This window comes from Paramisgurnus dabryanus, chromosome 18 (genome assembly GCF_030506205.2).
Source record: "Paramisgurnus dabryanus chromosome 18, PD_genome_1.1, whole genome shotgun sequence".
Lineage (NCBI taxonomy): Eukaryota > Metazoa > Chordata > Actinopteri > Cypriniformes > Cobitidae > Paramisgurnus > Paramisgurnus dabryanus.
In genome coordinates this window covers 22808783-22829773 of record NC_133354.1, presented here as the reverse complement: position 1 = coordinate 22829773, position 20991 = coordinate 22808783, and the positions used below count along the sequence as shown (strand labels likewise).

At 38.7% G+C, this 20991-nt stretch overlaps 1 protein-coding gene across 1 annotated transcript; it reads right to left on the bottom strand.

Annotated features, from left to right (window-relative positions):
• Positions 1 to 249: 249 nt before the first annotated feature.
• rars1 (arginyl-tRNA synthetase 1) lies at positions 250 to 20864 on the bottom strand. Its single transcript, XM_065287326.2, has 15 exons — positions 20731 to 20864; positions 19599 to 19736; positions 19074 to 19262; positions 17442 to 17550; positions 17255 to 17355; positions 17031 to 17152; positions 15677 to 15797; positions 15024 to 15153; positions 10663 to 10767; positions 9853 to 10031; positions 9342 to 9451; positions 8666 to 8771; positions 7861 to 8033; positions 4043 to 4290; positions 250 to 466 (listed from the first exon to the last, which is right to left on the bottom strand). The coding sequence occupies exons 1-15, from the start codon at positions 20773 to 20775 to the stop codon at positions 357 to 359; spliced, it is 1986 nt and encodes a 661-aa protein (XP_065143398.1). The 5' UTR covers positions 20776 to 20864; the 3' UTR covers positions 250 to 356.
• Between the last annotated feature and the right edge of the window lie 127 nt (positions 20865 to 20991).

Sequence of the window (20991 nt, the reverse complement as noted above, 5' to 3'; positions counted from 1 at the left end):
TATTTTATGCATATTTGAAAAACAAAACAATCAAAAGTCAAATAAGTTGAAGGCTGTTAAAGCTTAAGGTAAGGTAAGATAAGTGAGCTTATGCTTATCGTCTATATTCAGGTTTATTATAAAAAGAAAAAGTCTAATGGGAAAGGCTGGAAAGATCGGTACAGTAGCTTTAACCTTCTGGTGATTCTTCAAGGTCCAGATGGATCATCTGACATTTATGCGAGGAGAAAAATGAACCCAAAGCCAAAATCTTTATAGGTAGTCGCAAGAGTTTTATTTGGTATAACATAAAAATCTATTGGGACATTGATGTTTTGGAAAAGGGACTTATGTTTGGGGTGGAAGCGCTGACCAGTTTACATCCTCTCTACTGGATTGAGACCCAAAATGTCAAAACCTTTGGCCATCACAGCTGCTGTGGCTTCACAGAGGAGCATCCGCCATATGTTGACTTTCACCACTTCCCCTGCAAAAAAACATACAGAGGGGTCAAAGTTGCCCTTCTAAAAAAAAACAGGTTCACGTAAATCAAATTAATATTTCATCACATGTCTTGGTAAATTCAACAATTAAAGATGATACATTTTTTTTATTTACAAAAATTATGTCATGGTTAAATACTTTCTCTTATCGAGGTTTAGCATTTAGCATGTCATAACAAAGATATTGAATATAACAAGATCAATCACTGCTATTACTATAGGGCAGGGGTTTTCAAACTGGGGTCCAGTGACCCCCAGAAAAATTTAAAGAAAAAGGCAAAATAAGGTCAAATGTTCAATCATAAATCGATAAAGACTGAGGATTTTCTGGGGAGGGAGTTTGAGCTTAAGCAACAAACGTTTATAAGAAAATAGAAAAAAATTAGGCACTCCTGTTAAATGTAAAAAAGCCTTTAATAAAAAAATGGCTACATGCCAAAGAGTTTCAACTTAACTGTTTTCATCAGGGCATGCCAAACATACACAGAGTGCATTTACCAAGTAGAGAGGGAATGGCCACATGACCTTAGTCCCACCCCCAACTTTAACAACAACTAGGTAAAACTTTTTTAATTATCTCATTACAGCCAAACACACAAAGCAAGATATTTGAAGAGCACCCTGGATTGTTTGTACATTATTTAAAACATTTTTGACCCCAGAGAAGCATTCCTTTTTCTTTATTCTAACAAAAGTTTGTCAGGTTTAATTGTTGGTCAAAAATATGTAGTTTATGTATGTTGATTGTAGAGATAACTCAATACAGTCTCCTGAAGATGCGTATAAATAGCACGAAGTGTAAAACTCGTGCAATACATACGCCAAATTCCACTTTAATGTGCATATGATACGCCAGTCCTCCCCATTCACTTAAATGGTGCATCTTTTTTGTCATTTTATTTATTGGTTTCTCAATTTTTTTGTTTTTTAAACCATTTTCGCTTGGGTTTAGGGTTAGATTTTAGATTTGCTTAATGAGGTTATTTAATATACAGGTTTCTCCATGTTTTTGTCCATAGTTAAGCCATGGTCGCTTGGAGTTGGGGTTAGAGTTGGGGTTTGGGTTAGGATGTCATATTTATATAACAAAAAGTTGTTCTAACCCTAAACACAAGGGAAAATGGTAAAAAAAATAGCAAAAAAATTGAGAAACCAATAAATAAAACGACAAAAAAAGATGCACCGTTTCAGTGAATGGGAAGGACTTGCGTATCATATGCACGCCAAAGTGGAATTTGGCGTATGTATTGCACGAGTTTTACACTTCGTGCTATTTATACGCATCTTCAGGAGACTGGGCTGGATAACTGTATTTTTCTATTCAAATACACAAGACTTTAGCAAGACTGAAATAACTGCCCGGAGGTGTTCCAAAATTATGGCCACATATACTATAAAAAATTCCTTGTTGCACTTGCATTTTTAAGTTTAATCAACTTGAATTTACATTTAATTGAAACTTTTTTGACTAGTGTGGAGTTGAAATAACACACTAGTTGAATTATTTTTTAAAATAATGCACCCGACCAAGTAGCAGTGCTTCGTCTTCTGAGAATATAGTTTCCAGTATGTATACGGTTAAAAGATGGCTGTGTCTCATATGACCTTGTTATTTGTACAAGCTGTGACTATGCAAATCACAACACACAAATAGGAAAATGTTTGCGTTATTTTGTCACTTAATGGGAGCAGTATGCTAACTGGAGCCATTTACTTTCAGTCTTTGTGCTAAGCTAAGCTAGCAGGGGCTGCGTCAGACAGAGTTACGGGACACACAGAGATAAAATGGGTTTGTACAAACTTATCTAACTCTGGGGGATACTGTAAATAAGCTAAAGTCACAAAAAGTCAGCGTGTTCCTTTAAAATACGTGTACAAACGTTACATTTTGTGACCACGTGCACAGCAATGTGACATGGGTGTGTAACCTAGATTGAGAAAATACTACGAGTTGATTATGTGCGCTCAATCTGCGCAGACTGCTTAAACTTCGGCAGCAAATAAGGTGACTATAAATTGTAAAACATAACACGCCAAACTGGTTAGTGATTTGACATCTTTGCCACAATAGCTGCACATGACTTTTATAATGTTATTCACAAAAGTACCAACGCTAGTGGGGTGGGACTACATGTTTGGTCAAACAATTGAAGACTTATGAAAGGTATTCAAATCCACGAGCACACAATATACTAGGCTTGCCGCGATAGTCGGTGAAGCGGTGATAACTGGTGCTTCAGCCTCTCACCGGTTAGATCACTTGCCCACCGCGACACCGTCTTTCATCGTCGTTTTGATTTTTTCGTGTAATTAAATCATTTAGTTTCGTTAGAGAGAGCAAACACTAACAACAACTGAATGTGTCTGCTGCCTGAATTTAGCGGAGCTGAACGGGTGTCACGTCACAGAGCAGCAGGTGTCAGATTTCATTTATTTCTGTCAGAGTTTGCGAGACGAGCTGACTGACCAGATGATGACAGAAGCCGCGTGCTTACTCGTTTTTGTTATAATATACATATATGATGTTTAATATAAGCGAGATCATTTTGTTGTTGTGTTTTTCATCAAGAAAAATAATAAACCCATCATTCAAGCAGAGCCGGTTGCGGACTGGCAGGTTCTGTGAGAATTACCTGCGCACATTGACTCAAGCACTTAATTAAACCAGCTGCGTTAAATCGCAAACTCATACGCGATTTAATGCAGCGTACGCAAGCACTGCATTTAAACAGTTGCGTAATTCAAAAGTGAAAGTAAAATGTGCACGTCTGCATGCCCATTTATAAGCCCCTCCCACCCGGTGAAACCGAGATCACCGGCTTTTTGACGCGCCAATTAACCGGTGGGAAAATTCTGTCACCGCGGCAACCCTACAATATACTGCAATCGTTGTGTATTTCACATGAAAAAAGACACCCAAAAGTCACATAAGCGGAGCATTTTCAATCTCTTCAATAAAATGCAATTTCATTAGTTTACATTAAAAGACTAAAAGCGCTGCATAATTCAAGAGACAGAAGTTTCATCAGTGCCTGAGTAACAAGTTCTTAATAAAGGGAATCAAATGAGAAAAAACAGCTAAGGGATTTTCTATCTTATTTTGTCCTAGATTAGCTTTCCCTGTTCAAATGAGCCATTGTTCTTGGCTAATAAACATATAAAAACAATGCTGACATGCATCCAAATTATAACTCTTATATTAGACCTCTTTTCATTACAGTAAAAGTACCGGCATTAAACGTTTTGTTTCTGTTACATCTGATATGAAGCAAAAACCACATATTCAAGCGACTTACAGTGCATTCAAGCTATATTTTTATTACTATACGTATTCTCTGGGTTCAAGACCATTTGTTGATACCCAACGCTCTACAATTAAGCTACAGAGGTCGACCACTAAAACCTCAGCACCATTAAAGGTTTTGGACACAAGCCCTTTATTCTTTCTTAGTATTAGGGTGAAATTTCTCATTCAGCGACATTTATTTTCACCCATCACTGTGATCCTTGAGCAGGTTTTGGAGTATATAAACCCTGGTGAACTAAACAGGAGAACTCACCCGTCTGTCTGTCTTTCTCCACGCAGTAGCAGCTGTCGTAGAACTCTGTGAAGGTGGTGGCCAGCTCGTAAAGGTAGTCGCACAGCGTGTGAAGCAGCAGGTCATCTGTTATCTTCTGCAGGATTTCGGGGAAGCGCAGGATGCATTTACCCAGTTTCCACTCCTTCTCATGATCAAGCAAGACCTCTGTGGTCTCGGCCGCTTTACGCAGGGCGGCCTCCTGGATGTTAGCCAGTCTAGCTATAGACCTGGAGGTGAAGAGAGAAGATGTGTTATGATAGAAATGGGATGGCACATTTGGTTATGAAACTTCCAAAAACAATGGGTCTTGTTCAATAAGCATGCATACACATAAATTTTGAAGTTTTTATGAAAATTTCATACTAGAATTTCTTCTAAATATACAAAAAATGCAAGAACTTATCCTATCCCATATGCCATCATCAAATATTAGTTTCTAATGTATATATTATTATAATATATGATTGATGAATATTATAATATGTTACATTATAATATTTTATACCACGGGTATATTGAATTGGGTATATTGACAGCATTGGTCACTTCCAACTATAACTGGATGGAAAACATCATGTTGAAAAATTAAGTGTTCCACAGAGGAAATTTAACACTCACAACATGAGTCAATTGTTCCTTTAAAATGATTTAGTAAACTAGATTGAAACTCGATAATAAAGTGAAACAAAAATTGAAAGTGCACAAAGAAAAACAGCAAAGTTGCATTTGTACGAGCTGTCGAAACAGTCAAATAAGAACAACATGTAAATGTGTTCTTCTTGCCAGAAAATTTGAGGATCACGTTGGATTGGAAGCATTCAGAGAAATTAAAAGACGAAATCCCCAGCAACTGTTGCCATGGCCAATTAACTTTTTTGGCAACCGCTCATCTCACTGGCTTCACTTTTACTTTCCTCTAAATATGATATTCTGTTACCAATTGTTTTCTACAGCCTGTTATAGACAGTAACAGGCTCTCCAAATGCATGAGAGCCATGAAGCCGGAGAGACGTCGATACCCTGAGCGCTTGACATGAGGTCAACAGTCCTCCTGAGGTAAGAGAGCAAACACTGACAAATGATAAGGTGTGGTGAGCATCCACTCTGGCTAGGATTGAGGTAGATATCTCAAAAATGGATACACGAGTACATTTCACTCAGAAACGCACGTGTTGTCTGCACGGCAGATGCACGCATTCATTCATGTGCACGCAAACATTGAAAGCCCCTGTGCACACGTACAAACTCCACACAGCAGCACACAAACAGACTGCCAAAAGAACAAAAGATCAACAGCCCGTAAGAGCGATCAACTGGATGGGGGCCATTCAGCAGTGTTGTTGAGCTGTTTCCCCACCCATGTGGAAATCAATTGTGCCTCCATTTCCAGCACAGCATCCACTCAGAAACATCATTTCCCAGAAGTGGAAACCCCATATCAAACCCCCAGCAGGCTTTACCTGACCCGGGTGAAAATATCAAACCTCAGCAGGCCTTACCTGAAATAGGTGAAGATATCAAACCTCAATGGGTTTCACCTAAAACAGGCATAGGTATCAAACCTCAGCAGGCTTAATCTGAAATGAGTGGAGATATCAAACTTCAGCAGGCTTCCCCTAAAAGAGGTGGAGATATCAAACCTCAACAGGTTTCACCTGAAACGGATGAAGATATCAAACCTCAGCAGGCTTCACCTGAAACGGGTGGAAACATCAAACATCAACGGGTTTCACCAAAATGAGTGGAGATATGAAACCTCAATGGGTTTCATCTGAAACAGGGAGATATCAAACCTCAATGGGTTTCACCTAAAATGGGTGGAGAAATCAAACCTCAATGGGTTTCACCTAAAATGGGTGGAGATACCAAACCTCAATGGGTTTCACCGGAAACAGGTGAAGATATAAAACCTCAAGGGGTTTCACCTAAAACGGGTGGAGATATCAAACCTTAACAGGTTTCACCTGAAACAGGTGGAGATATCAAACCTCAACGGGTTTCACATAAAACGGGTGGAGACATCAAACTTCAACAGGTTTCACCTAAAACAGGTGGAGATATCAAACCTCAACGGGTTTCACTTAAAACGGGTGTAGATATCAAACTTCAACAGGTTTCACCTGAAACGGATGAAGATATCAAACCTCAGCAGGCTTCACCTGAAACGGGTGGAGACATCAAACATCAACGGGTTTCACCAAAATGAGTGGAGATATCAAACCTCAGCGTGTTTCACCTAAAACGGGTGGAGATATCAAACCTCAACAGGGTTTCACCTAAAACAGGTGGAGATATCAAACCTCAACGGGTTTCACCTAAAACGGGTGGAGATATCAAACCTCAACAGGTTTCACCTGAAACAGGTGGAGATATCAAACCTCAACAGGGTTTCACCTAAAACAGGTGGAGATATCAAACCTCAACGGGTTTCACCTAAAACGGGTGGAGATATCAAACCTCAACAGGTTTCACCTGAAACAGGTGGAGATATCAAACCTCAATGGGTTTCATCTGAAACAGGTGGAGATATCAAACCTCAACGGGTTTCACATAAAACGGGTGGAGACATCAAACTTCAACAGGTTTCACCTGAAACAGGTGGAGATATCAAACCTCAATGGGTTTCACATAAAACGGGTGGAGATATCAAACCTCAACGGGGTTTCACCTGAAACAGGTGTAGATATCAAACCTCAACAGGGTTTCACCTAAAACAGGTGAAGATATCAAACATCAACGGGTTTCACCAAAATGAGTGGAGATATAAAACCTCAGCGTGTTTCACCTAAAATGGGTGGAGATATCAAACCTCAACGGGTTTCACCTGAAACGGGTGGGGATATCAAACCTCAATGGGTTTCACCTAAAATGGGTGGAGATATCAAACCTCAATGGGTTTCATCTGAAACAGGTGGAGATATCAAACCTCAATGGGTTTCACCTAAAATGGGTGGAGATATCAAACCTCAATGGGTTTCACCTGAAACAGGTGGAGAAATCAAACCTCAATGGGTTTCACCTAAAATGGGTGGAGATACCAAACCTCAATGGGTTTCACCGGAAACAGGTGAAGATATAAAACCTCAAGGGGTTTCACCTGAAACGGGTGGAGATATCAAACCTCAACAGGTTTCACTAGAAACAGGTGGAGAAATCACACCTCAGCAGGCTTCACCTAAAACGGGTGGAGATATCAAACCTCAACAGGGTTTCACCTGAAACAGGTGGAGATTTTAAACCTCAACGGGTTTCACCTGAAACAGGCGGAGATTTTAAACCTCAGAAGGCTTAACCTAAAATGTGCGGATATGTAAAACCTCAACGGGTTTAACCTGAAACGGGTAAAGAGAAAAAACCACGGTGGACCACTACTGAAATGGGTGAAGAGATCAAACCTCAGCATATCTCACCTAAAACAGGAGAAGAGATCAAACTTTGGAGAGCTTCACCATAAAAGGTGAAGATATCAAAACTCTGTGCGTTTCACCTGAAACCGGCGAGGATATCAAACATGAACGAGCCTCATTTGAAACAGGTGTAGATATAACTCCCTAACCTAGCAAGGCTCACCTATAACATGTGAAGATATCAATCCCACAGGCTTTACCTGTCAGGGGTAAAAATATCATTCAACAGCAGACCTCATCAGATGAAAGTAAAGAAATCAATCCCCTGAGGGTTCATCTAAAGCAGGTGAAGATATCGACCCTTGCAGGGCTCATTTAATGTGGGTCAAGACAACATCTAACAAAACTTAACTGAAATAGGTGAAGGTATCAAACCCCCTGAGGGCTCACCTGATGCGTGTGAAGGCGTAGAGAAGGTAGGCCGCAGTGTTGCCCCTGTCATCCAACATCTTGTCAAAAGAAAAGATGTAATCGTTGATGCGGTTGTGCGAAAGGTCTGCATACTTGATGCAACCAAACGCCACGGCTCGCTGAGCCTTCACCAGCTCTTCCGGGGTCAGCACCTGCAACAAACGCACACATACACAGTGTCAAAAAGGCCATCACACCTTGGAGAGTTTGATCTTACATGTTTTTTGGTTTCCACACCAACTTTCAACCACTTGACTACTGTGAAATTGGGACAATTGTACTGAATGTTGTAAATAGTAAACCAGAAAAACACATACAGTACATAAAGTTGTGAAGCATGTTTTCTAACAACACAAGCAGCAGTACTTTGAAAATATTAGTGCGTGTCAACTTAAACCCATAATTTTGTCTTTCAACGACTCGCCCACAGATCATTCCCTCAAAGTAATCAGGACAGAAGCGGTCGAAAGCAGACAAAAGAGAACGGGAAAGGTCTCTCTCGTCCACTTGTAGTCCAATTGACCGAAACACATCTTACTACCAGGTATAAACAGGTCCTGAATGTCAAAACACATTTCCTTCGCCTACTTAAGTCAAAAACAAGGTCTTTACCGTCAAAACTCGCTGTTTGTGAGACATAAATCTTGCAAGTATAAAGCAAAGCTCATTACGATGACTTCTAAGCACAAGCGATCTAGGATAAGAGCTTCATCTTTACTGAGCTGAAGGCCTTTGAAGGTACACTAAGGGGAGTTTCTGGTCTCCTAAATTTTGCGATGCTCACTTTATCTCTCTCTTTCTCCTTCAGTTTGTCCATGGACCTTTTCAGACCCTCCTCCAGAAGATCCATTAAGCGAACCGTGTCTCCGGAACGAGTCTTAAATTTTTTCCTGGGATGGAAATGAAAAAGTCACAGCAAACACTTAGCCCGCAAACAATGTTATTACAACAATAGATTTTGTTTATATGTGTATATATGGCACAAAGTAATATGACAAACAATATATGATCCATTTTGGCTAATTTGGGTAAAAATGTGTTTTCTATACCAAGAAAGTGTAAGGTTTATCAATGCCATCAAAGTATTATTTTGTTTTTGTTTGTTTTTTGATCACAAAGTACAAAGTAGATGAGGAAAACTAGGATTCCCTGTGTATTCAAAGCACCGCCATTGTTGTTTACAATGCGTGGAATGGTGCGCTGTGATTTGTTGAGTGAATTTATTTCATTCTGCAGAAAAGGAGGACTGATATTTGTCGTGTTGTGGAAAAAAGGAGAAAAGATGACAGAATAACACGGCGGATATTGGATTTTGCGTAAAATTAAGAATTTACTTTTTAATACTGACCTAAAACAATATTGATTTTGGCAGTAACAATTTTTTTTAAATGGCGTTTATCGCGTTTTGGAACCAAACTCTTCATATATATATATATATATATACAGATCAATGCACTAACTTGTCCTCTCCAAGCACCACGCCGAAGCCTGCATGCTCTACCCGTGTGACTTTAGGGTCATACCAGCCGATCATCTGAGCAGCAGCAAAGAACACCTGGAAGTGTGTTGACTGCCAAAGCAGGACATAAATATTTACAATCAATAAATCATTAATAATGCATACATATATATGCTATAAATACATATATTCACACAATTATATATACATAGATGTATACAAAATATGATTAATATTAATATAACATAATAGCTCCTATACATTTCTTGCAACTAATTACTCTAATTCGGTAATGAGCAAATTCTAATGCACAATATCTTCCCCCTAAACACAACAGAATAAAAAAGCTGTTTATAAAGCCACGGGCATACCATGTTCCTGACCTAGACTGCATTAATATTTGAAAACGTGAGTCTGTTGTACAAAATCAAACATTTGATTTCTGGGCTACGTCTGATGTCTCGCCCAGCAGGGCGAACACGCGTGACCTTACAAGACCTGCGCTCACATACCTGGCCGCTGTCAGTCACATAGATGATAATGTCAGCTTTCTCATCGAACAGACGATGTCGAATGGCAGCCAGATCGGACGTATCGTAAGTGTACCCTCCATCTGATTTGACAATCGTCAGGGGAATAGACTGGCCTGGAGCAAACACTATTTTCCTGCCATCATCCACCTCCACCAGGCCTGAAGAGAAAGATTGGGATGGTAGGTAAAGACATGAACAGTAGAATGAACTGTAAAGGCTAAGATTGATCCTGAAACAACACTGCCACCTGCTGGACACATGCATTTAGATATGTACGACAATTTATAAAGCATGTTTAGGTGTTTAGAGATTTTACAGATTACATCAGGGAGTTACATAAGGACTTTACAAACATATGAGCTGCAAAATTTCTATTTAATCCATAAATTGATCCGTGTTGTATGTCAATCGTTTACACTTTACCTATGGCGTATGTCCCACCTAGACTTACCTTTTGAATAATAATAAACAGAAAGACAAACTGCATTTTCATTGGATCTTAAAAGTTGTATTTATCCTGGTATATTCAATAATACTGAAAAAAGCATGCTTTAGTGTGCAATAGATGCAAAAAGCCAAAAATACAAGATATACTAAAATTATTGTAATACTGTAAAATGTGCACATCGCAATAGTTTGCCATAAATTAATGATTTAAATATTTAACAAAATCAAAGTTTTAGGTTGATACAGGAAGACCTACTGCTAAAAAATGAAACATTAAGGTATAAGTATAAGCAAGTGCAATAAAACTGAAAGGCAAAAGTCAAAGAGTTTTCCCCAACACACCTTTTTCCTCAAACTCTTTCACCACAGCTGTCATCATGTCCTGGTAATAAGACTCTCCTCGTTCCTGTATGCGGATATCCAGGCAGTCGTAGACCCTCTGAAACTCTGCGTCAGCAAGGTGGACAAAGCGGAAGGGACAAAACACTTTAATTACAAGAGCCGCACCGCAGGGAAATCAAACCAAACAGGCGCTTTCCTGATCTAGCAGACTCTGATTGGACGACATCAGCAGAAAAGAAAAAATAAACACGCTAATTGACCTTCATTAGACGAGCCACGGTGGACAAAGAAGATTCTGATGAAGGGCTAAAAAGTAGATGCTGAAACAACTGGAGAGCGCACGGGGTGTCACGGTAAACTGTCGCGTCAGCGGGAGACGCAGAGGGCCGTCCGTGCCCTTAAGAGCTGCAATGCTAAAACTAATTGTAACTCGTCCCTATTTAACTCTGGTCCTGGAAGTTATTTTCAACTTTAATCCAACAGGACTGGAGTTTAATGGCCCTGAAATGCACAGATGATTACTGCAAATGAACATGAAATGTGTCAGCTTATTTGCTTGGGTTTGGCATGGGACAGCGAGTTTGGTTTATCTACGTCTCACAGCTGTAAATGTTTGCCTATTGTGGCGGTACAGTAGTTTACTGCTGGAATGATGATATAATGACCCCTACAGACACTACAGTATAGTGCCAGATAAAAAAACATTGAAGTGATACTACAAAAATAGCTTTACATGTCACTTTCTGAACAATAAGACTTATCACTGGTCTATAGTGCTTATACAGGACATATATGTGACCCTGCCTGCCTGTAAAAACCCAGCTAAAATAATTTATTACAATTAAATCATCCTACAAAATTTGATGATTCAAGGTTAACGTACCATGGGCCCTATTTTAACGATCTGAAACACAAGCGCAAGTGACTTTGTGGGCGGATCTTGGGCGCTGTTGCTATTTTCCCGGTGGGAGAAATAACTGTTGTGCCAGGCGCAAATCAATAAGTGGTTGGTCTGAAGTAGGTTCATTATTCATAGGTGTGGTTTGGGTGTAACGTCAAATAAACCAATCAGAACGTCATCCAACATTCCCTTTAAACGCAAGTGTGCAAGTTCCATGGCGGGTTGCTATTATTATGACGGATTTACAAGGCGCACGCCAGGAGCGGTTCACAGCCGAGGAGACCGACGTTCTTGTAAGAGCAGTCAAAGACAGAGAAGTTGTTTTGTATGGGGATGGGAGAAACCCGCCCAAATCAGCATCAGTTAAACAGGCGTGGAAGGAAATAGCCGCAATTGTCTCATCAGCTGGCATCCCCAGGACGTTGCGCCGCAAGCGATGTCAGGAGACGGGGGAATCGCAAGCTTGCCACCATAAATCGGGCACGCCGTGTAACGGGAGGTGGATCTGCCTCTACAGAGGACCTGACGCCAGCAGAGGACATCGCTACCTCCACCTTCACCGCTGAAAGCCAAGAAACGCAAGCAGTCCAACCCCAAAGTACTCTTACAAATCAAGTTCATATACATTAAGGTTTCTTATGAAAACATTTTAATTATTATTTACATAAAATAAACGTAATACAGCCACACAACAAACTTATGAAAATATTTTCGTCATTTGCATGATAATTATAATAAATGATAATTTTAACGCAGCCACACAATAAATAAAAACTATCACCACAATGCTCACCACTATGATTTCCCTTATCTCATGTGTTAATATTTTTTATTGTAACAATTTATGATTTGCAAAAATAACTGTTGCATCTGTGTAGATTAGATAAGCAAAGTGTGTGCACGCTATACATTTTGGTCAAGCATGCGCCCTTAAAATAGCATAATGGACCACGCGCCACTGACTTTAGACTAGTTTTTTTTGGTTAGTAGCGCAATTGTTTTGTGAAACTGCAAAATAGCATCAGGGATGGTTTGCGCCGGAACACGCCTCCTTTTTTGCGCTGAACCGCCCAGGGAGCGCAAGTTCATTCCCTAGTTTGCCGAGGTGCGTCTGTGGAGGGAAAAACCCGCTGTGCGCCGGTGCAAAATACGAATGATACATGCGTCACTGACAAAGTCAATTGCGCTGGGTGCAAGATAGGGCCCCTAATATTAAAATGTATTAATAGGAATAAACTGTGTATTACCTAGGGCTGGGCAATAAAATGATATTGATGTGTACCGCAAATACACCTTTATCGATAACGACATAAAAAAAAACTTTCGATATGACGCCTGTTAATGCATTGCTAAAACTGCATTGGACTATATTACATCGCTGTTCCTAGATCTCAAACAGCCTATTATATGCCCTGATAAAGGAGCGTGATCGACACATACACAATACCAATGATTTCTTATTCAAATTATTACTCTACCAGGCCATACTGATTTGGCGACATTTACAGTACATTAAAAAATGTAGGTGAAGAAAATTAGACGATCCACCATCGCAAACAAAAAACAGAAATCAAACATTATGGTGATGAAAATGCTCCAGAGAGAGCATTTATAGAGTTTATTTAACACCAATTTTATCTTTATGCAAGATGTACACATTTTTTGTACTGTCTGCTAAACTAAAATTGTTTATTGTTTGTCTTAATAAAGTGTGTAAATAAGACAAACAGTGGTTAAAGTTAAACTTTTCAACTTGTCATTTTTTTAAAAAGCTTTATAAAATGTATCAATAATTATCGCTATCGAATGATATAAGTAACCAGTTATATCGATGATAAACATTTTACCTCTATCGCCCAGCCCTTTGGTGCAGTAAATACAGTTTAATGATTTACCTTTAAAAATCTGATTCTTGTAAGAGAAACATTTTATCTTAACATGTTGAAATGCGTTAAAATCTATCATTTTAAATTCATAAAAAAATCTAAGGCTGGGTCTGAAATAGCTCCCTATACCCTTAAGTGGTGCACTATTTGAATAGACAGCCATATGTAGTAGACATTATTGATTGACATTATTTAATCCCATAATGCAACGCAATAATGACTATACAACTGATGTACGCTCAACGTCTAGCAGCTACCCCTTCACTGTGAGACGTGTGCGAAATGAACACCCACGTCTCCACACAAAAAGGTGCTCACAGCGCTTCCGCCGCTTAGTGTCCAAATTCATTCACTCATTCAAGTGGACTATATTATGGCACTTTTCCATTGCATAGTACCCCAAGGTTTGGGTCAGGTCAGGTCAGGTAGGGTCAGCTCACCTCACCTCACTTTGGCGTGGTTAGCTTTTCCATCGAGTTTAGTAACACCTCAGAGTGGGAGGGATTATAGGCGTGTCGTTATATTTGAGCTGCATACTGCTGTGACATCATACAAGTGAGAGCGTCATTGTACGTTCCCATACATTTATTTATTTATCAGTCCGCCACAAAATAAAAATTGACCACCATGTTTGCACATTGCGTTTATCACTACCTCGGTCTCACATTACAGTTTCTGTACAAACACCCGTGGCATCAGTCGACACGCTCCGCTGAGGCTCATTTAAGTTGCATTTAAGCATATACGTGAACGTGTGAGTCGCGAATGTGCCGCCAAAAACTGCAAGTCTGAAATAAAATGTTATGTTGTTCCTGATTCAAAACCTGTGGATGTTTTCATCACTAAAAGGAAGTTTGGGAACTTATAGCAGAGCACAGATGACAACATGTTTACTCGAGACAGTGCAAGCTAGCACTATGATAAAGCTAATCTTTTACATTATAGCGATGACGGTGGTAGTGACGATTCTCTCAGACCAATCAGTGATATACAGTGTTTTCATGTCACGTTTTGGCATCAGCTCGGGTCATTAGGAACCCCGAAGTGGTACTACGTGCTGCACCCAATGGAAACAAATCAAACCATGGGGTACTATGCAATGCAAAAGCACCATGAGAAAATAAATGTAGAAAATAGGGAACAAGGGTATAGGGTCTATTTCGGACACAGCCTAAATTTTCTGATTGCAGTTCGAAAGTAGCTTAGAGACAACACCTAGATGTTATCTTTCAGATATTTCTGTTGTTTTGTCCTCCTCCTGCATGAATAAATGCTGGTTAATAAATTAATAAATATAACACTTGGCTAAGAGAAATGTAGCGAGGTTTTCAGCAAGTTTCATTTTCAAAAATTTCAGCGAGCTACTTCTCACTGCTGACTTTTGCTGATTTTTATCAACACTACTGGCTGGTAATGGTATTTCTTAGAGAATAATAACTATTCAACGCCTATAACCGCCTGCGGGGCATGTGCACCATCGGCGAGATATCGCACTAGGGTAAATGTGTCAAACATAAACAAGGCTTTGTTCTCTGAGAGACAGCTGACGTAGTAACAATGACACGTACACATACCTTTTCGGGAAACGTCACAGATGAGTTTCCAGCCTTTGATGAAGTCTGGCTCTTTGCTCTGGAGTTTGACCACGCACTGGTACGCTCTCTTCTTGAACTCTTCATCCTCATCGAACCTCTTCTTAGACTCCTGATGAAGATGAGAGAAAAACAAGCAGAAAATGAAACTCTTAGGACCTATACAACAAAAGGTCTGATACCTATGGGAAAGGTTTTGTGCATTAAACTGCTTATTGAAACGTCAGAAAAGAAATTTAGATTTAAAATCCAAACTGCATCCAAGTTGAATTCATGCTAGATGTCACAATAGATGACACTACATAACTAATAATAGTTAAAGTTTTCAAACTGCATTTATTTCATTGTGAAACTGAGTAGCAGCTTGGCAAGCGAAAGCAAAAGTTGCATAAGTGAAATTGCTTTACAAGCAATAGAAAATCATGAAATGCATCACAACAAATAAATTGCTTGCAAAGTTTTAAGGCAGGGCTGCAATGAAAATGCTTGTTCTCGCAGTTTTTTGTTGAGTCGACAGTCAGCGGCAAGATAATCTGCACACTATCACCTGTGCCGTGTTAAAAAGCCAGTTCACACAAAACATTCGCAATAAATGACACATTCATACTACATCCCATCATTCTACAGATACTTACTTTGTAAAAGGCTTGAAGATCACTGATAGGTGGGGAAACGGTAAGATAATTTGGAAATTTGTCTTGCAAGTGAGCAATGAGCATCCCAAACTGTGTCCCCCAATCTCCAACATGGTTCAACCTGACAGATAAAAGACAAAAAGTAATACAAACAGGACATAACTACTAAGCACCATGAAGCCTAAAAATTTTTTATAAGGGGATGAATGAACAAGTCATCTGAATAAACACTGTGGATGATCAAATTTATCTGGATACTAACTTCTTGTGTTATTTTTTTGCATTTTCTTATCAGAACACACCACTATTGCCTTTTATTTCCTACCACTATAATAATAGTTACTAACTTTAGTTATTAAGGCACTTATTAGTAATCATTACTTTACATTAGTTTTAATATGCCTAACTAAAATAAGTAACGAATGGTAACAGCAACTTCTCAGATTTTACTTAAAGGGCACCTATTATGCAAAATCTACTTTACAAGGTGTTTGCACATATATGTGTGTTGGTAGTGTGTGAACACAACCACCCTACAATGAAAAAAAAAACATTGAGCCACTCCTTTTTGAATCCCCATTAAATCAAAAGAGTCTTATTAGATGCAGATTTTATTTTTTCATATCAATGTGATGTCACAGTGATAAAGCCCCACCCACGGCCACTGACTGACAGTCCTGCATCACCATAGTTTCTGCCCTCAGTGAGACTCACTGTCCAAAATGATCTCAATAGTGAGATACATTGTGTCAGACTGTATTCACAGGAATCAGATCTATTTTAAATAAAATTGCTCACTGTCTCTACATTCGGTTTGGTGAGAGCGCCAAAAAACCCTCTGGCTGCCCTGCCAACAACGCTATAGAAAGAGTAGTGGACGCTTTGACGCTCATTACCATAAAGTTGAGCAGATTTCAACTCTCCTCGACGCTCACACCGCCGGCTCTCATTGAAAATGAGTGACTTCCGGCCACTTCAATGCTCTCGCCAATGGCACAGTAAGGGAGTAAATTGCAGCAGCTCATTTGCATTTAAAGGTACAGACACAAAAACAGATCGTTTTTGTTTTCACCCAAATAGGAGCAATTTGGACATGCTATAATAAATGATCTGTGGGGTATTTTCAGCTGAAACTTCAAAGACACATTCTGGGCACACCTGAGACTTTACATCTTGTTAAAATGGGCATAAAATGTGTCCTTTAAGGGTTGTTGAAAGTGTTATACTTGACCAGAAATTTGTCAACGAAACACCTATTGTAATCGTTGATGCTAGGTTTTAAAAGCTTTACGCATTAAATGGCTTTTTAAACCTGAAACCCAACTCCTGATCTCTACCGCTCTCACACACCAACCTTAGCACTTCATAACCCAGGAACTCAAAGAGTCGACACATGCTGTCTCCAATAATAGTAGACCGCAGATGACCGACATGCATCTCTTTGGCAATGTTAGGTGAGGAGAAGTCCACAACGACCTGAGAAAAAAAAAATGAGAGTAAACAGGAGAATAAATGATTATGTGATGATTTGTCTTTCGAGATTTAAAGCACCATGTTGTCCTAAAAACTCAAATCTACCTTCTTTTTCGTTGGCAGAGGTGGTGGCTGAACTCCATTCACGAGTAGGTTTGAGAGAAGTTTTGAGACATACATCTTCTTCAGGTGAACGTTAATGAAACCTACAATACAACTTGCACTCATTCATTTATCAACAATCTTTTCATAAGAAAAATAAATAAATACATAAACCATTATATAAACAAACCTGGTCCTGAGATCTCTGTTCCCTCGATCAATTCATTTTGAGGAATGTTCTGGACAATCTTTTCTGCTATTTCTCTGGGACTGGCCTTCTGACCCTTAGCTTTCACCATCTTTAAAAGATGACACATTTTACAACATTGAACTAAAACAACATCATTATTTCATTTTTGACGGAGGCGCCATTTAGCACCTCCTTTATTTATTAATAATGGGTTCTTTCAACTGGAAGGCGGAACTTCCATCGCCATTTTCCCATTTTTGGGCGTTGCATATTCCACATTCATTGTAAAAGAAGTGTTGCTGCACCCTGTATAAATCTATTATCTCGGTCATCACTTCATCAAATTAACAATTTGAATTTTAATCTGTTGCTAACACAAAGCTATCATACCGGTCCATAACATTTAGAATATATCTCACTAATCATAAAGACCACCTTTTTTTGGTACTTAATGTCCTTTTAGGAGCTTGACAACTCCAGGTATTTAACACAATCTATAGAAGAGACTATATGAAACAAACCAACTGCAGTTTGATTGATATTAATTGAAATTCACATACAAAAATCTTCTTCTGTTTTCTATGAAAGAAAGATTACGCCTTATTCAGCCTGCCGTCTTGATTCTAAAATGAGGCTGTGAGGGATGGACATCCAGAGGGTGCACTTTAAACCTATTGTTTTGTAATAAGATGCTGGTCATTTGGCCATCAAAACACAGAAAATAAATTGTTTTACAAATTTCCACAGTACAAAGAACCTCAGAAAACATTATTTGTTAAAATTAGAAGTGACATGACCTAATTTGAGATAAGAATATTGGATTGTTTACATACAATATCTGTTTTGGATATTAACCTGTTGGCTATTTGCTAATTTCTCATGTTGTAAGCAGGTTATTTTTTTCTTTAAAACATCAATATAGTGCAACAATACAATATTTTATACATCTCAGTTTGTATAGACCATAAAAGAATGATGAATTTTCTCAGTTTTGTTTTTTCAAGACATGTTTATTGACTTAATAACGTGTGATTGACTTGATAACAAGCTATTTACGTGATAGTTTGTTGGGCAAGCACGGTTAGAGGTAGACCCCATATGAATCATCAAAGTTGTGTACACATGTTATTTAGTTAGAAATTAATCCTGCTTCAGTTGAATCTGGTCAATAAACTTACAGGAGTAAAGTTTTTAATGTATTCATGCTTTGCTTTTGTTGTAAACCGAATGAATTGAAGATATGTATTTAGTTACAGAAGTATATTAGTGTTTTAAAAAAGCAAGCATGCGCACAACATTAGGAATTTGTGATTAGCCAATAGGCTAATAATTAAACAAATGTTATGTACATATTGCGCTGCTCTTATCTCAAATTTAGGTCATATGTCCCTTCTCATTTTTACAATCCATGATTTCTGTGAAAATTTGCAAAACAATGCAATGCAATGTTGTGTTTTTATGGCTGAATAACCAACATCCCAAGCGCACGCTCTGGACGTCCATCACTCACAGCCTCGTTTTGGAATCAACATGGCGGCAGGCTGAATAAGGCGTATGGGTTTGGAACAGCATAACAGTCAATAAATGATGACAGAACTTTTGGGGGGAATTATTTCATTGAAAGACACTGACCTGAGCCATAGCCATGGCGCTGTTACACTGGTAATCCCCAAACTTTGCCTGCTGGTTAGGTGTGACCGTCAGCGGAGGGTTGTCCAGGTCAGGGTAGGCCGCACTGATGGCTTCCCCAAAGATCTGCTGCAAGCGCTGGTTGATGTTCAACATTGTCTTGCAATTTTGGTTAATCTCTTCCTGGAAACTCTATCAGGCAGGGGAAATAAACACTTTTAAATATAATGATATTGATTCAAATATATTCTGTGAATAATTAAATAGATATTCAAGCAATTTAACAAATAGTTAACTTATTAGGATGAATTTATGCCTGGAAATAAGCTCAGAGGCTATGCAGACAAACATCTTTCAAAAAGACTTAAAATACAACACTTTGGGGCAGTTTTCCAGACATGGTTTAGATTAATCCAGGACTAGACCATGTTTTAGTTATATTAGGACATTTAAGTAGTTTTTACAAACATATATAGAGATAGAATTTCACTTTATATTCTTACATAACAAAGCTGTGTACAAACTTACTCTTTTGAGAATATTGAGGCGGTACTTCAGGCGAGAATTCTCCTCCTTTAACTCCTCAAGTTGAGAAGATGTGAAGTTTAGCTCTTGCGAATCCTTCAGCCTCTCTATTTCATCTTGAAGTAATTGAATGTCTTTTTCCTGTATAGCAAGTAGAAACCACAACAAATACTCAGACAGGTCAAAAAAACAGATAAGTTACTCTTTAACATCCACTACAGTTATTTATTAAAGGGGACATTTCACAAGACTTTTTTTAAAATGTAAAATACACTGTTGGTGTCCACAGAGTACATATGTGAAGTTCTAGCTCAAAGTATGATATAAATAATTTATTATGACATGTTAAAATTGCCATTTTTTGGTGTGTCCTTTAAAATGCAAACGAGCTGATCTCTGCACTAAATGGCAGTGCTGTGGTTGGATAGTGCAGATTAAGGGACGGTATTTTCCCCTTCTGACATCACAAGGGGAGCCAAACTTCATTGACATATTTTTTCACATGCATGCAGAGAATGGTTTACCAAAACTAAGTTACTGGGTTGTTCTTTTTTGCATTTTCTAGGTTGATAGAAGCACTGGGGACCCAATTAACTTATAGCACTTAAATATGAAAAAAGTGATATTTAACTTTAACTCTGTTTAGTAGATGTTGACAAAGTAAGTTCTCTAAAGTGAACGCTTAATATGACTTGAGCCACGTCATCAGTTGTGACATTTTATCAGTATGCCATCTATTTCAGTTTCACTTTGACTGTGATTGCGATTTCTTTCGTTTTAGATAAGTGAAAGAATCTGTCTAAAATCATCTTGGACATATAAGCTTTACTGACATAGGGATTAGCGTTACTTCATTTATTCAGATGTCCCAAAATGCTCATGATGCCCCAGAATGCTGTTTAAATAGGTTAGATATTAAGTTAGATATTAAGACACAGCCCCATCCTCCTAATACTTAAAGGACACAAACTCAACTGGCTTAAATAAATACACTGCAGTTTTGCTCTAAAATAAACTGATCATTACTGTCAATCTGTCGCTTACAGACTCTTACGTCAGAACATGATAGGCACATTCACCCGTGAACACAACTTTTAAACGTCATACTTTCGTAACGGTTAAACACAAAACTGACCTGTTGTTGAAGTCGAGATGTGTACTCGGAAACGGGATCGCCCATTTTTGCGCCAAAGAAAAATAAAGACAGCAAAAGATACGGATTGATATCGTTCACTTCCACAACGTGAAAAATACTTTCGCCGGCTGCGCGACGTCACTTCCGCTCATGGCGTTAACGTAAAACCCATGCGTAAAACCTCTCAAAATATATTCAAAATACTTTTAATTTTACATAATACACAATTTAATGTAACAATATAGGGGGAAATCTATGGTA

Bases quoted from the DNA above. Each gene is read 5' to 3' on its own strand.
- rars1 (XM_065287326.2), bottom strand. From the start codon at position 20,775: ATGGGCGATCCCGTTTCCGAGTACACATCTCGACTTCAACAACAG. The intron at 15,154-15,676 runs GTAAGTATCTGT...CATCTTCATCAG, and splicing joins ATCTTCAAGCCTTTTACAAA to GAGTCTAAGAAGAGGTTCGA. The intron at 10,032-10,662 runs GTGTGTTGGGGA...CTTTCTCTTCAG, and splicing joins GAAAGAGTTTGAGGAAAAAG to GCCTGGTGGAGGTGGATGAT.